Genomic DNA, 18,166 nt, shown 5'->3' on the forward strand with positions numbered 1-18,166 from the left:
GTTACTTTATTCAAAAAGTAATCTTAATACATTAAAATGCATGTGACACGTACAATGGACCATTCTATGGCTTTTAGTCTCTGCAAGTTCATGATAGCCTACAACTACTACCTCACTGAAAACACCCATATAATTTTCATAAAGATAACACCCGACTTGAGAGTGGTATGGGGTATTATTTATTATGGTAGTTGTTGGAAGTACAAAAGATAATGGCTTAATGCGCAGCAAGTTCTCAGCAAGTCGGAGACAAATATAAAGTCACGCGGCTCGTATATTAAGAAACATTGTTTCGTAACCAGCATATTACTGTATCATAGTGACATTCTGGAACATAAGCAATTAAAACAAATACTTATTTTCAATTCCTTATTTTCCGCACATGCTTTCAAATATCTAATAATCATATTTGCCCATTCTCTTTTAGCCCGTTCGCTCCAGTTTCCAGATATAGGATCTACTGCCCGTTAAATAAATCAATCCAAGGTCATTAAAAATGATAATCGCTTGAAGTTTTAAATAATTCATAGACCGTTTATTGGAGCCATTAGGTTTGTATCGGATTACAGAACGGCCATTGCCAAAAAAGCCAGTACGTCTCAATTTATGTAAAATCGAAAACAAAGTCTTTGAATCCTCTGACTCGATTCTTTTATGAAGTTATTATTAGATTTTAATGTCATTTGCTCTAAATTGAAGATCAAAGTATATTGTGAAATGCACATTGATCAAATGAAAGGAACCGTCTTTTTATTTTTAAATTGTAATTTAATTATCTGATAACTGTATTTGGTGCTGAGCATACACGTATATGTATGGTACCAGTTACCTAACTTGGCAGGAGAGCGATCTAAGTCTATAGTATTGTAACATCCACCCATCAATAATTTGAGGTTTTGATGATATATGTTTACTCGTGAAAAATTCTTCACTGATCAAAAGAAATCGGTGAGAAAGGAGCAAAAAAAAAAATTTGACCAGCCAAAGTGAAACTGACACCGCCTTGAACAAAATGTTATTAATTCACAAATTGTTGAGAAAAGACGAAGCCTAATTATGTGTGGCAGTATTTATTGTAACTGATACTGCTAATAATACTCATAATTTGCATGTGGGGTTTATTTACTATGTGGGTTGAAGTACAGGCTAAACTAGGGTCTCACCAGAACTATTACTCAGTCAGTTTATAAGAAATCACCGATTGACTCTTTATCATGGACATTCAAGAGAGGAGGCTCAGTTTTCATTTTTTGTTAATTTGATTCTTGCCGTCCCATTTTATTTTGAATATTTTTCTTAAAGAGTCATGTATTGTGAATAAGCTTGAAATAAAGCCAGGTTTATTGACGTCCTCTTTTTTCGGAAATAAAATTTGCAACGTGCGGTTTTGTTTTTTTCGGTTTTTTTTTAATCTGACAATTGCTTACGTAGATTGGGAATTAGAATCTCGGATTTCTCTTTTGAAAAGAAAGAAGTCTGTCCGTGGTATCAGCAGGGTGATTCACAAGACGTACGGTGTACACTGGTAATCGGTTTACCAATCGGGATTGGTTTTCATCTTGTTTTCGAGCTATCAGACAAACAAATAAAAAAATTAACAATGTGGAATTTTTTTTATTGGACATCGTTGGCAAATAATTGTTCTCCTTTCGAGAGAAAAGTACTGTTTAAAATGTTGTTTTCCTGTTTTCAACTGGATTTCGAAATAACTGTTACGCTCGAATGAATAGAATGATTAAAATGTTATGAATTGTTTGGTTCGCTTTAACAAACAAAACCAAAATATAAAAAAAAACAACAACAATAAACAATCGATGACCGATCCCCTTGCTTGAAAATGATGTCGACGCGTAATTCGTTATGTTGAGTTGTTGTTTCCGAAATTGTATCGTTTTAAAATCAGTTTAATCTTATCAATTATCATGTGTACGTGTTAAACAACCCCAACCATCAAAAATCGTACAAAGAGATAACAATGATAGTGTTCTTAGTCGCTGAATTACTGATGTAAAATAGTCTGAATTAAAACTAGGACAATTCATTACCCAGAATAGGTTAACAAATAACTCTATTTCCTCAACCACTTGCCATTCTTTATAATTTAAGTTTAATAACGTTTTGCACAAACACTTTCTATCGTCTTTTTTTAAGGGGGCTGAAATAGAAAGTACAAAGTAATGCAAATTGCATTACTTGTATAAGATTGTATTAAAACAATTCTAAACTACACATAAAGGTATTTTAGTGTGTTGATTTCTCCCCTTTTTAATTAAAATAATTGTCTCAAGACAGCTTGTACATACAATGTTGCTTCATTGTCAAATACAAACCCGCACAAATCTTTTATATACACGTAGATATAAAGAAAAAACCACTTGGTTGTAAATGTAATTTGTCGAGACGAAACCTTTGGAATCTGACCATTGAGCACCCTCGTTGAGACCTCGCTGGATTGTCTAACATATGGAGGATGTCAGCCTAGACCATGGTGGGATTTGGACAGGTAGATAGGGTGTTTACGTAACGAGGGTCAACATCAGGAGAAACCCCTAGTGCCGCCCACTTGCTCTGTTTGTCTAGAGTTAAAAGTCTATCGTAAACAAACAATTCTAGCGTTTTAAGCTAATTTCTCAATTGTTTTTCAAGAGATTTTGAGAGGATTTAAAGTGTGACATTTTCAAATACGTCAAAAATGACGATAGACTGTCTACATTTAGTTGTGTTACCGTGTGGTTGGAGGGGGGGGGGGGTCAGTTAAAAGTACATGACATTGTAAAAAGCATTATCTTTACTTTTTCTTTTTATCTAACCAACAGATGATCTTTTTTTTAAATGTAGAATCAAAGAATGAGTTGTTTAATAGCAGAGTTCTATAACTATGACATTCCAAGTAAATACTATTATTATTAGTATAACATAAGTTCCCGTGGTCGTATATAATGATCATTCTTTGTTGTTAGGGTAGATCTTTTTATTCATTTTTTTTGGGCTGCCACTTATTGTGTTCCTATTAACTGGTTTGTTAGTGGGGGGAGGGGGTTTGGGTTGTTGGTTTGAACGTACTGCATATTTTGTTAGACCATATACACGTACTATAGACACCAGTTCAAAAAAAATTATTGCTGCCTGTTGTTTTGTAAGAAAGCTCATTCAAAACGATCAATCACACATGGAACTTTTATATTTTTGTTTTTAAATGAAATGAAAGAAAACTGATGCTTTCTATATAAACTCTTGACAGTTAACGTGATGTTGTATTGTTATATACAATGATTCTGATTGCCTGCATTGCATGTGTAAAAAACATCAAACTTTTTTGGTATGTGGAACAAAATTTGAGAGAGATTTATCAATATTTAAGTGTAAACTACACAGGGGGTAAAACTCTTACTCTGCAAATATGATCAATTCATCAAATCCAAATCAGACACGGAATTGTTTAATAGTGTGCACCCATTAAAATTACAGTATATTGTCTGGAAGAGAGACCAATAAACAATTTTTTCCTCGTAGTTTATGTTATCACATTGTTAAAAGTCGCAAGGAAGTGATAATAACGAATAATTAAATATTAAATGCTACATATATTCTGACGTGGGTTTTCTGTTTGAATGTGCACTAGTTAGATTGTCATTAACCGATTTCAAAGTGCGTTATGCAAAACACGCCGTTTTTAAAAAAAGCATTTTTAAAAGCAAATGGATTCCAATTAGCATCTAAAGATTAAATACCAATGTTTACATTTTAATATCTGTAAAATGCTTTTCCCCAAAGTTCGTAATCTTAATTTATGTCAAAACATTTGCAGGCATGTACTCCTATTGCTAAAATTTGCATTTCAGGTATAAGGGTGGTTTGTCCTCAAGTATAAGGGTCGACGACCCACGCACGGCAAAAAACGTCCCCCTCTTCATTACTCAAATGAGTCATCGTGTTGTAAACAAAGCCTCCTTGCAGACGACATCTCCTCCTCATACCAATCAAAGAAGAGTGGATTAAATTTTCTAAAACCTGACCCCTGTTGTCGTTCGTCCCCTAACGGGAAAGTCGTCCTCTCTAACTAAACCAAGAACCCCCTCTTCTTTGCACGAACGCAGTAACTTGGTATCTGCTCAGTTTTTGCTATCGAGTTAATCTTGGCAGCAAGGTGTCGAACAATTGCGAACGTTTCAATTTAAGGAAACAAATGAAATTGTTCGTCCCGTGGGTTTATTGTTTTCCTTTATCCGTCAAATCCCCCCGATAATCTGGAAAATTTACTTAGAGAGCGCTGTGTTGCAATCCTGCATGGCTTCGTAGATACTTTGATCTCATTAATCAAGGTCTGACCACAGATAAGAGAGAGCATCTGATATACTCCATCGAACTGTTTCTAGTCTGTCAAAATATTTCAAAGTAGGACTCTCAAGACTGTCAAACACTGCATTTGGCCCTCTCCAGATTTTTGTAGTTTGGAGCATTCATTGCGGCGGCACATAGCTAAAAATGGTTAGCATTTATGTTCCAAACAATTTGTAAAGGCAAAGTGCACACAGGTGCATTTAAGTTGCACTAAACAGGTGCATTAAAGTTGAGCTAAACAGATTTAAGATTTGAAAAAATGGCATGTAGATTTGCAAACTTTCAATACTCTAAGTAAACAAACAATATTGGGTTTTTTTTCTTTTTTCCTCTCTTTTTATTCTTTCAGGAGGAATAAATCAAATAAATAATGAATGTGCGAATATTTTATGGAAACAAATCTCTAGACATTAAAGTGATGAACCTTGCAAGAGTAATACAATAAGATCTATTATAAAGGAAGAATATTCGGTATTTAATTTCATTTAAGGCTAAATGACCGTCTGAATAGAAAGCTTATCATAACTCCTACATAAATAGTTGACTTTTCGCTCGTTAACATGATCTATTTTAAATAATGTCCAACAAAGCGTGCATTTCATTATTTATTGTAAAAAAAGAAATGAACCATTTCTTTAAGTAAAGCCTGAATGATTGCCTTCTTAGTTTAAGATTGACGCTTGTGAGAAAAATTTTCAATCTGTTTAGTTTATTTACATTAGAAACAAGTATCCTGGAAGCATAGTTTCGTTGGCTTTAACTTTCAATATTAATAAACATCACAAGACCATCTTCTATTTTACCAAATAAACTTTGAGAAAAAGTGTTATCTTCTCTCTTTTTCATATGGGCAGAATTTTTTTTTCAAAATAGTTTTAAATGTTCAAATGTATTAATCAGCTCCGTGACGCCATATAGTCTTCTGTATTGTTTTATTCGAAATTCTTCAATATTTCTCCGTTAGAAACTGAATAATTTTAAAGTTTAATTTTAAGATACCGGGTATAAGCACATAACATACTACATGTAAATGTAATAAACGGATAAATATCGCTAGATGGGCATCGCCCTTCTTTTAAACCAATTTAAATCGCACCAAATTGTAAGTTAAACATATCACCATGAGGTTTCACTTTCTAATTCCAGTTTTATACAAATAGCGTTATTATATAATACGTGTATTAGTTAAACCAAGATTGATAATGACATGCAGAAAAAATAAAATCCAGTGAACTTTTATCATTTTTGATCGTTGAAATTGGTGGTAAAAAAAAATAAGGTTTGGACCGTTCAGCTTTATTTCCTTTTCAATCCGAAGACGGCAAAAAATGAAAACTGTACTTCTTTAGGAAGTTCGAATTCGATATCGCAATTACCGGTCAGAGACGTCATTAGGATACTAGCTAGTATATGTCTGAATGTGGGATATTATCAAATGGATTTTTAAATTATTACAAGATAAAGTACAAATGTGTATTGTAAGGATGTCAGCTATTTATATTAAATCAAATGTGATGTCGCAGTCACTAAGGTGGGTGTTTTTGGTGAAACGGTTAGATAAAAAATGTATTGTGTTCCCGTTCTTGATATTTCAAAATCAAAAGACGACATAAAGGAAATATTTAATAATGGCAAGCTATTAGGAACATAATATTGATCAATTCCAACGAAGGTATTGTACTGGAAAACGGGGTTTTGTGATAATCATGTCACTGAAAAGAATTCCACCCTGCTTTTGTCGTCCAAAAAAATTAGACCATTATTGCTAAAGCCGGCAGATTTTGGTTAATCTAAACTTCATTAAAACGTATGATTAATTACCTTTCGGACTATCGGTGCATATATACTTGATGACATAAATAAATAAATCAATGTCATATCATAGATTCACAATAATCGTAATTAACAAGATCTTTACAAAGATAAACTGCCGCCAGTTTTCTGTCTAGGCTTAGCACCTAAGTTCTTTCCTCCTGAAACGCCGGAAGTTACTGGAAGAGAGAATGTCCGCGCAGAATGTATATTTCCGGTGTCAGTTGATGTAGATTCTTGAAGCGACGGAAGTATGATAGACTCCCGCTCTGCAATCGAGCCATGGCGACTGGACATCGAGGATGTACAACTGAAAACTTGAGAAAGCGTCTTATTGCCCAAGGAAGATAGAAGCCGTAATTCCTGAAGCTCGGCAGGGACCATGCGTTGGGTTCCCTCCATTAGAATGGACTTTCGCTTCTCTCGTTTCTGTTTCTCTATCAATTCGTTTCGTTTGTCTTCTTTTCTTTCTGCTCGTAAATGGTTTCTGACCCCATTTGCAAGAATGCTGTTGAGAAGAACGGAATCTGATTTTACGAAATACATTTGCCAACAAATCAAGACTTGTATGACTGGTAAAATTATAATTCTAAATTTACTCGCCTGTAGCTAATGGTTCCCTGTCCTTTCCGCTCTAGTCGCTGGGCAACGATTTTCATGTCATGTTCACTAATGGGAGCTCCAATTTTCTGTAAAGGATTGAAATTAAACAATATACACGTGTACGTATTTCTCTTCAGTCTTTAATTACAAGAGAGTTAACTCGTACGACCAATTCGAATACTTGAATTTATTGCCGAGTTAAGTTCCTTAGTTTCCATTGATTTTTATGGTTTAAAAAGTCCCGTTTATTTGATCTTCGTAATTACAAATCAATTAAAATTAATTAGCACCTTTAGCCCGCGGATAAAATTAGCCTTGGACACAGAGGCTCCGTTTTCAGTGTCAAACATCCGGAATAAATCCATAATTCGTATCCCCATCATACTGATGTAACGAATCAACAGTGAAAACGGGTCCTCTCGCTTCTCTGCAATATAAAACACGATATGATCTATAATTTTATTTATTTTGCAATTGGTTTGTGATATCAATCAATCTCAGAAAGCTTTTGAATAGGGTTGATTGTCAAGATCAAACTTGTAAAAATTGGTTTAACAAAACTCTTTAAAAATACAATTTGTAACTATAAAATAGTTTCTAGAACAATATTCGAAGTTATTAAAATTTGAGCACTTGTCATCATAATGATTCTTTTTTTCTTTCTTTTTTTTTTTGTCGATCCCATTAGGTTTTTTAACGAACAATAAAAATATATTGTAATATTGATATTTATATTGTAAATAACCTCTTTTTATGCCCATCATAAACTGTGAGTCAGTTATACGCCCGTGTGCAAAGGTAAACGAACGCTTCTTAGCAATGCTTTCTGCCAGTTTCTCTATCTTTGTGTTAATGGGTATTCCCTAAAATCAAAGTATAAACTGATTGAACTGGAGAATCTTCAAAACTGTATATTCACGAAAGATAAAGTGAATATGAACTACATGTATAAACACTGACACAGATACGTATTTGAAACTGAAAAGTTGTTTTTTTTTTCTTTTGATTTTTACTATCTAGCTATAGGTAAGCTTGGAGCGAAAAAGCACACAAGTAACATTCCTCGTTATTTATCGTACATCTTTAATCGAGATGATGAGAGAGTTCATAGTATACTTTATCATTTAATTACACCAGGAAGAAGACTAAGGTCAAAGATCAGTTGGTTTGATAATGATAAAAATGGGGTGTACCTCGAGGTTGACATGAATTACAGAACTGTTATCTTTGTCAACAACCTCCAATATTTTACGACAACCGTCCATAGTGATGGGATTTGTTCCAATCTGTAAAATGCAGAAATTACGACCCGTTTAATAATTACGCATAGTTATTACTGTTTTAAGAGTTATCTTTAATGAATGTTAAATGTAGCAAAAAAGCAAAGGAAAAAGAAGCACATTTGAGGGGAGAAATTAACATGTAACCTTTAAAATCTGTAGGGTTCTGTTGGCCTTTAACCCCCGGATCACGTGTTTAACTCCCTCCCATGTGATTCTGTTGTTTGTAAGGTCAAGAACTTTGAGAGAAGTGTTGTCTTTTAAAACGTCCTCCAGCGCAATACTGCCCTCGTAACCAAACCCGTTCCAAGACACGTTCAAATTGGTGATGGACGTGTTTTCCTGTCACAAAAAGGAGTCAAATTATTACAATATATCTATATTTAAGTTAGATACTTTTCGGTTTCTTTACATTGACGGTCAAAATTGAAGAACACTGCGTAATGCATAGAATATGGGGGGTAATTCTTTGAATAACTCACTTGCAGTCCTTTACATAGAGTTACCGCCCCTATCATTCGGATGTGGTTCCAGCTCAAATCAAGGACATGTAACGTGTCATTTATGGCTGGAATAAAAACACGAAAGATGTTTATAAAGCGATGAAAGTCTTACTATTGACATAAACATCACTTTTACATAAAGTTCTACCCACTTAGTGCCTTTCCAATATGTATAGCACCGGATTCTTCTATTTCATTATTACTCAGGTTTAACCACACGATGCTGACGTTTCCCTACAAAAGTAAAGTAATTTCTCTTTTTGTGTGATCTAAGACTTGTTCAAGAATTTCAAACCTATACAGGTATGTAATTTCTATTGAAATTGTATTTTCAGTCACTTTGCCCCACCTACTCGTACATGTAGAAACACGACACCCCACAGAAAGTGTGCGGAGTGTAGCGGCGTAGGGGTGACTGTCAAGGTACCATCAGTATGCTTACCCTCATGCCCGTTGCTATATGCTTGGCTTCTTCGTTTCCAAGACCCATCCCTTTGAATGAAAAATCATTTGTCATATATACGATAATTATACTACATGTTTATATAGTGTAGCATTGTTGATGTCTTACCTTTTAGCGGTCTTATCAATCATAAATTAAAAATGTCATCATTTTATGTTCAAAATTAAATTAAAATAATCTTGTGTTTCCAAAAAAAAACCCACAACGGTATGTGTATACACCTAAATAAAAAGTAAATTAAAGCTGGCTTATAAGATCTCGGACACAAAAAAATCTCGGTTGCAAAATAGTAATGTCTCTTCCCTTCCCAATCCCAACACACATTGATATTTATATTTGTATTTGTGTGACTATAAAGATTCTTGGTATCAAAAATGCATTAATCCAAAGCTTCCATATCAAATAAATATGTTTTTTTTAATGTATAAATATTCCAATTTTTGCACCTAAGCTATAACTTTACATAAAATTAAAACATTACCGGACAGGTTAAGATGTGTTAGCCACGTGGTGTCCTCTATGACGCTTCCTAAAGAAGCTGCGCAGATAGGCGTAATCTTGTTTTCTGCCATGTTCTGTTTAAAAACATATTTAGGATTTACATTATGGTTACGCATGTACTAGTATATCACAAATACTTTTCATAAACCGTATCCCTTATGAAATCGCGAGAAGACGCTTAAATTTTTAAATTTTCTATTTAATAAATAACATAATGTGTATTGTTTAATTTTGCAGGTTAAACTTTTAATTTTTATATATATATATAAAGTTGTATTTTGTTTGCTAGCAATTTAACAGACACAACTTTACATTTTGTTGACAGCGTTTATTGGAAATTCCCGTTCTATAAATTGTGTTAAATCAGAACAGTTGAGAAAAGTAGACCCGGCAAAAAAATTATTGATGCAGTTATCGAAGAAATTTGTTGACCAATTAAAAGCGCCATTATCTCATCAAACAAACAGATATTAAAATGATATTGAAATCATAAAATCGGCTTGCTCACAAGACTGGAGATAGCATTGTTATGACGTAACACTTCGATGACATGTAACTGGGCTTCCTCGGACATTCCATTATCTGTCAAATCGAGGCTCTCAACTCTACTGTTGTGCTGCAATTCATAAACGCATGCTAGGGTAACCAATGAATTACACATGTACTTAATTGTTTAAACCCGTAAAACGAGAATGTTTCCCCTTTCTTTGAGAAAAAATATTTAACACTGATTTCGAAACTAATCATTTACTAGTATTCGTAAACTTGCAGGGCTTCTGGTGCTTGGTAATTAGTTCCTATACCTTTGAACTCATTTAATAGGTATCTTTAAAGTTTGCTCCAATTTTGTTCTCAAAGAAGTTAAAAAGCCGTCCTCAATAATGGATTATAGAAATCAATGTATTTATAGAGCGTTAAAAAAGTCTTCTTATTTAGATCTAACACTCTGGGAGATAACGAAACACACACAAAGGAGAAGACGTACCAACAGAGCGTACATGATGGCGATGACGTCACGGGTGTTGAGCCCGATGTGTTGGAGACAGACTTCCGTCCCTTTGAGCTGCTCTATGACGAGTCGGATAGGGACCGTGTCCAGCTCTTGACACACATCTATGTAGGTGATGTGGCCGATGTCCACATTCTCCCGACTTTTCAGCTCCTGTCTTTCACTTGCAAGCTGGTCTGTATTATACGGAAATTTAAATCTATGCATACAGACAGCGTGCATTCAATTTTTGAGAGATTTCTTTTACTTGTACTTCCCAATTCTACTCGTTTACGCTACGTAGGCAAAACTGATTTGTTAACATGCAGAAATACATAGACAATGCATATAATATGTTGTGTAAATTTGCTTAGAGGCTATTAGCGCAGGCGCCTGACATTAAAAATAGTTCTTTTGATAATATTAAGACTATCTCCTATACTATAATAATTATAGTACAGGAGTAGGTCTAATTATTAAAAGAATTAAAACATTTTAACGTCAGATGCCTGTGTGTTTTAGATAAAATGTGTTTTTCTGAATAAAAAGAAACATTAATACTAGAAGTACAGGCACGTAGCATCGATTTTGAAAGTGGGGGGGCCAGACTCATCCAAAAAATCTTGACAAGCATCCTCCAAAAAAGTGGGGGGGCCAACTCCATGATAATTCAATTTTTTATATGTCAATTTTAAAAAATTAGTTGCTCCGAGAAAAAGTGGGGGGGCCAGCCCCCCCCCCCCCCTGCCCCCCCCCCCTGATGCTACGTGCCTGAAGTACAATCATGATCTGGGAAAGGACAGGGGCGTACAAGGCGTCACAGATCATTAAAAATGAACTTGTTCGAATGTTGATAAAATATGTATTCTTGGCTTGTATACATTGTTTATACTATAAACTCTACGATTCATGTCAATAACGTGTTGTCTTTCTATAAACGCAAGAGGTATAGGTTTCCATATTAAGCCATACGACGTTTTGTGCCTAATATTGACCATTTAATGTGATAAATTGCAATAGTTTGGTATGAATGGGTCTAGACCCCATCCTAAATCTTATGTACTTTTATAAAAAAGATATTAAGTTTTCATTCTTTTTCACTCTTTATTTATCTAAGTGGAGTCTAGACCCATAATGGGTCAAAATTCGTGGTTTTCATAAACTTCAAAAATTTATTTATAATTGTCATAAAAGTTATTCACGACGATTGGTGAGTGTCAACGTAGCTCAGTGTGATAGGCGGAGGACTATAGACAGTATCTCCTGGCTGAGTTCGAATCATACTAGACTTTTCTTTTTTGATTCTGCGCATTTGCTACCTTTTAAGTAAAACATCACTTTTCAAACTATAAATGTAATAGATCTTGAGTAATTTTGGAAAACATTAAAACCTCTTCAGACAATGACAAAAAATACATTTTCGCCAATTCCAAAAAACATTGAATAAGTAAATAAACTAGAGCAAAGCTCGTTGCAAAGCAACGAGTGGGTCTTCCGTTAATGTCGGAAGTAAAGCTAAAAGTTCCTGTAAGAAGCAGAGCTCTTAAACCAATAACAAGAGTAACTAAAATAAAAAGATGAAAAAATCGAATATACCTGGTACGACTTAACAAAATCCGAATGATTTTAAGTACGACTTAACAAAAACCTTTCCGATTTCGAGAACGAGTTAACAAAAAAAATCCGAATGTGTTCAAGTACGACTTAGCAATTATTTTTGGTACGAGTTAATTTTACTTTGAACATTACGCTATTTTTTTAAACCAAGGACGCGGAATTAAAATTTCCGGAAAAATCAATTTTTAAACCCCGATATCTCTGTAATGCATCGTCTGATTTGAAAACGGCTTTCAGTGTTAGATTCAGCTTAATAAGCTCTACAAAACACATTTTCATTTTTGATTCGATCAGAAAATTCATTTTTCCGAAAAGTTTGTTTCACTTCCGGTTTCGACCGGAAGTGACAAAATACATTTTTTTGGTCAAATGCCATAAGTAAATCCGCAGATTTACAATCACAGAAAATTTCAAGTCTTTATAAACAACCGTTTACGAGAAAAGTCATGGACAAATTCACTTTTTGAAAAATTTTAAAATGACGTAACTAGAAAACGGAAGTGATTTAATGACGGAAACTTTAAAAGCGTCAAGGGACAAAAATTTAACATAATCCCTGAAAATTTCTTGCAAATCGGTCGAATACTTTTTGAGATATAAAGCAAAAAAGAAGTCAGAAGGAAAAACAAGAAGAAGAACTAGAGCAAAGCTCGTTGCAAAGCAACGAGTGGGTCTTCCGTTAATGTCGGAAGTAAAGCTAGAAGTTCCTGTAAGAAGCAGAGCTCTTAAACCAATAACAAGAGTAACTAAAATTAAAAGATAAAAATCGAATTGTCCTGGTACGACTTAACAAAATCCGAATGATTTTAAGTACGACTTAACAAAAACCTTTCCGATTTCAAGAACGACTTAACAAAAAAAATCCGAATGTGTTTAAGTACGACTTAGCAATTATTTTTGGTACGAGTTAATTTTACTTTGAACATTACGCTATTTTTTAAACCAAGGACGCGGAATCAAAATTTCCGGAAAAATCAATTTATATACCCCGATATCTCTGTAATGCATCGTCCGATTTGAAAACGGCTTTCAGTGTTAGATTCAGCTTAATAAGCTCTACAAAACACATTTTCATTTTCGATTCGATCAGAAAATTCATTTTTTCGAATAATTTGTTTCACTTCCGGTTTCGACCGGAAGTGACAAAATACATTTTTTTGGTCAAATGCCATAAGTCAATCCGCAGATTTACAATCACAGAAAATTTCAAGTCTTTATAAACAACCGATTACGAGAAAAGTCATGGACAAATTCACTTTTTGAAATTTTTTAAAATGACGTAACTAGAAAACGGAAGTGATTTAATGACTGAAACTTTAAAAGCTACAAGGGACAAGAATTTAACATAATCCCTGAAAATTTCTTGCAAATCGGTTGAATAGTTTTTGAGATATAAAGCAAAAAAAAGTCAGAAGGAAAAACAAGAAGATTAATAATAATAAAAACTAGAGCAAAGCTCGTTGCAAAGCAACGAGTGGGTCTTCCGTTATTATCGGAAGTAAAGCTGGAAGTTCCTGTCAGAAGCAGAGCTCTTAAACCAATAACAAGAGTAACTAAAATAAAAAGATGAAAAAAATCGAATTATTCCTGGTACGACTTAACAAAATACGAATGATTTAAAGTACGATTTAACAAAAACCTTTCCGATTTTAAGAACGACTTAACAAAAAAAATCCGAATGTGTTTAAGTACGACTTAGCAATTATTTTTGGTACGAGTTAATTATGCTTTGAACATTACGCTATTTTTTAAACCAAGGACGCGGAATCAAAATTTCCGGAAAAATCAATTTTTAAACCCCGATATCTCTGTAATGCATCGTCCGATTTTCAAACGGATTTCAGTTTCGTATTCAGCATGACCAACTCTACAAACCTTGTAAACATTTGAAATTTAAACGAAAAATTCGAAAATTCGAAAATTTTAAAACGCTTCCGGTTAAGACCGGAAGTGACGGAAACCGAATTCCAACCTTATGTCCAAATAAAAACGATCAATGCTTCAACACAGAAAATTTCAAGTCTATATCTTGAAGCGTTTTTGAAAAACGCCCTGGACAAAATCACTTTTTTAAAATTTAAAAATTGACGTAACGTAAAAACAGAAGTGACGTTGTTATTCAAAATTTAACATCTTTAAGGGACAGTGATGCTCCATAATCCCTGAAAGTTTTATGTAAATCCGTTGAAAACTTTTTGAGATATTAAGCTTTAAAAAAGTCAGAAAAATAAAGAAAAAGAATAATAATAATAATAATAAAAAGAAACAATAGAATAACAAGAGGGTCTTCCGTTGGAAACGGAAGACCCTAAAAAAACAATAGAATAACAAGAGGGTCTTCCGTTGAAAACGGAAGACCCTAATAATAACTAGATTCGATCTCTTTGCGAGCAACGAGTGGGTCTTCCGTGCAATTTTTGAAAAGATAAGATGAAACTTATCAATTCAAAGATAAAATCGTAGATCTAAGCGAAAAAAAGAGAAAAAAAATTTGCGGCACTCGAGGCTTGAACCCGGGTCGCCTGGGCCATGTCCACGACTATAACGACTGAGCTACTCGGACTCCGCTTCAGAACTTTGACGCTTAATTTCTCGAGAATGCCTTGATCGATTTTAAAACTAATTACATATTCTTAATCAGTAAAAGGGTCACTATAAGGTTTAAAAATTTCAAAGAAAAATATTAAAAAATAAAAAAGTCGAAAAATTCAATTTTTGAAATTTCATTCCGGTGACGACCGGAAGTGACGGCGGACAATCTCTATACCGAGGTACATTAGAAAAACGGTAGATCTATCATCTCTGAAAATTTCAGCCTTTTATCTTTACTCGTTTTTGAGAAACCCGACAGACAAAATTGACTTTTTAAAATCGTAAACGGACAATAACTTCTGACCGGAAGTGTTTTTTCAAAAATGAAAAAAAATGTATCAGCTTTAGATAAAAACACGTTTATATTGAAAATTTGAGCGAAATCGATCCAGCCATCTCCGAGAAATCGTCTGCACAAAATCGGTAAGAAAAAAAAAGAATAATAAGAAGAAAAGTGAAAAAGAAACAATAGAATAATAGAAGGGTCTTCCGCTAAAGACGGAAGACCCTAATAAAAAAAAACAATAGAATAACAAGAGGGTTTCCGTTGAAAACGGAAAACGGAAGACCCTAACAATAGCGCTAGCTCAGTCAAAGATTTTTTTTATCACGTTGTAATGTTATGAAAATGATAATCATGATTTATAATGGGGAACGTTGACATCTTGTGTACATTCGGCAGTCACTCGGAATACCTCGCACAATTTTTCAACGTTATCATCCGGGTACTTTCATCTCTTTACCAATGGAATAAAATCGACTTGAAAATAATATACTTTTTATTATTGGCCGTGTATTGAAACATGACCGGCCACAGGGGGCTTTTCAAAGGGGAAATCTTGGGATTTTATTCAAACTATTGAATAAACATCGTCTGAATCAAGAGGTATTTACAAATATCGAATAATATCGAAAATATGCGGCAAAAATATCTTAGGACAGACTATAGGTGCGGGGGATTCGACACGCATTGTACGCTCTTCTCTTTTCTGTAAAGATAGAGAAGGAGGTCCATTCCGGAGGCATTCGATTATCCTGGGACTAATTTACTGATACAAATGAATTGATAATAAAAAAAATATACGTAACCGGATGAGAATTTGAGAAGCTATGGTGATAGTTTTGCATGCATTATTTATTGGGAACCCTAATGTACCACCCCAACACTTTACATCTGGGTGTTGTATAAAGGTCCCTTGCGAGTAACTGACTAATTCTACTCGTTATTGAACAATAAACTATAATTTATGTGAATTGCATACTTCCTAAATGCAACAATGTATTTTTTTTTCACCTGAATCTTCAAGGTCTGTGTCGAAGTCTTCACTGCAAGGAGATGGTACGTCATATATGTACGTCACTTCCGTGTGTGGTTCTTCAAGAGAAGCGCAGCTACTTTCTGATGCATCGTCTGTCTCTATGCTGTTCATTTTGCTAACAGCAATGCTATCGTTGAATTTCTACACCTACTTTAAAAAGGATAATTTTGTGTTATTGTGCGATATAAAAAATATCAGACAAACTATCGTAAGCTACAGTTGTATAAAATTACATGTAAGATATTTGAAAAATCCTTTTTATGAAGACAATTTTGTTTCGGGTTTTTTCTTAATAAAAGTTTAAATTAGACTTGCCTTTTACATGATGTATTAACCAAAGCACTGAACTATTAAACCAATCTAATTCCCGATACGTTGTCGATATTATATATGACGGAACTGTAAAGTACGTGCTAAGTTTTCTTTATCGAAATTCTAACAAAATTTTCAAAAGTAAAGAAAAAATTTTATTTATGTTTTTACAGCTCACTAAAACTCTTTTTATCTAAAATTGCTTTAAAATTCTGCCATTCGAAAATTTAATCAAGTGGTATACACCCAATTCACACCACATCATAAAGTAATTACTTTGCTCTAAAATTTGAATATGTCAACATGTCTAACTTAGAAGTGCAAGACACTGTTATTTACCTTAATATTTTATGGACTTTATGTAGGTTTTGAGATCAGCTGTCAAACGCCAAATAAAATCAGAAGGGTTGTGTGACCTAAGATAACAATGTATGTATAGTACAATATGAAATCAGGCAAATAATAAACTGATGCTTAAAGGGATGTAATTGATATCATTAGAACAAGTCTTTGAATATTCATGGAGAAAATGTGCGATCTTCCAGTTAACGGGTTACGCTGATTGACAAACCGCTAACTAAGTACTGGTTTCACTTAAAAAATTAATGTCTTTTAAAAACAAAAAAAAACAATTAAAAACTCTTATCTTCCATACCGACAATGCAAAATCGAAGTCGTGAATAATAATTTGAAATCGTGTATTTATTTTATTTTTATTTTATTATTAATATTTTTTTTGGTAAATACCGTGGCTCGTTAATTTTCACGGGCATCACTTTTCATGGATTTTTGTGGTAAATGCAATTTCATGGGCCGTGTGTCTATCAATATTACTTTAAGTAATTTACCTACTTAATACTACATTTATTTACAAGGAAATCCTCGAAAATTTGTGCTCAACGACCAATGAAGCCAGTGCAGTATTTTTAAGAATGAAACTAATATTGTTTAAAAACTAAAGAAATTCAGTCCATTTTAAATGACTCATCATGAAAATCTACATTTGATTAAAATTCTTTAAAATTGCTTAAAATTAATAAAATTAATTGACCTGGTGAACATACTTGATAGCCAAATTTTTTGTAGAAAGGTGAAATATAAGTTTCTTTTACAATGCTACAATGAATATCATTTATAAACTAACCTGAATTGGGTCCATTATTTTAATATCCTTCTCGATTTTCACAAATGTTCATCCTCTACAGAAAGATTCAGTCCATGAGGAGAAAAAGAGTGGATGTATTTTTTATTAGCTGGGTAGGAGCAGTCTGCTCTATCCCCGAGGGATGGCCAGGGTTTCTGATGCTTGATGCTCGATAATCAATTTGTGTATACGGCTTGCTTCGATTGTCTTTCGTCACGTTATCATTCAAAAGGAGATACCGGGGAAAGTATATACATTATTAACGGGTCTGACTTGACATGTTGTTAAAAAGATACATTGATAACCATCGCTCGAGTTGGGACGTTTCTTTATTTAAGAACAGTTGTTTGATTCATTCCCTGAAACTGGTTTTTCTTACGTAATAAAAAGTACTTGAAATCAACTTTAAATTTATTTTGTTTTCGGCAATATATTAATTGAAATTTAATATCAATTATCTACATGGACGGGTAACATGTCTATAAATAAACATGTTAGTATGTACATGTATGTAAATAAACATTAATGTTTGAGATATAATGCCTTTTAAAAAAAATTAATGTGTATCCATTACTCTTTTGTGATTGTCCCAAAACATTTAATTATTATTAAAATTCTTTAAGCAAAGAGCAAATAACTTTTTTGGTAAGGGAATAAATGAGAGAGAGAGAGAGAGAGAGAGAGAGAGAGA

General features: G+C 33.6%; 1 protein-coding gene across 4 annotated transcripts; it reads right to left on the minus strand.

Annotated features, from left to right (window-relative positions):
• Window positions 1-5,951: 5,951 nt before the first annotated feature.
• Window positions 5,952-17,942, minus strand: LOC105320839 (leucine-rich repeat-containing protein 74B). Of its 4 annotated transcripts, none has more exons than XM_066088086.1 (15): window positions 17,476-17,942; window positions 16,671-16,747; window positions 15,995-16,166; window positions 10,489-10,688; window positions 10,012-10,119; window positions 9,484-9,577; window positions 8,982-9,031; window positions 8,692-8,773; window positions 8,519-8,604; window positions 8,184-8,378; window positions 7,950-8,042; window positions 7,502-7,619; window positions 7,047-7,183; window positions 6,757-6,842; window positions 5,952-6,661 (listed from the first exon to the last, which is right to left on the minus strand). In XM_066088086.1, exons 3-15 carry the CDS (start codon window positions 16,128-16,130, stop codon window positions 6,256-6,258), a joined length of 1,791 nt encoding a protein of 596 aa, XP_065944158.1. In that variant the 5' UTR covers window positions 16,131-16,166; window positions 16,671-16,747; window positions 17,476-17,942; the 3' UTR covers window positions 5,952-6,255. The 4 variants fall into 4 exon arrangements, with proteins under 4 accessions (XP_065944158.1, XP_065944157.1, XP_011417251.3 ...); XM_066088085.1 differs by having other exon boundaries at window positions 15,995-16,169; XM_011418949.4 differs by lacking the exon at window positions 16,671-16,747.
• Window positions 17,943-18,166: the final 224 nt, after the last annotated feature.

This window comes from Magallana gigas, chromosome 6, assembly GCF_963853765.1.
Source record: "Magallana gigas chromosome 6, xbMagGiga1.1, whole genome shotgun sequence".
NCBI lineage: Eukaryota > Metazoa > Mollusca > Bivalvia > Ostreida > Ostreidae > Magallana > Magallana gigas.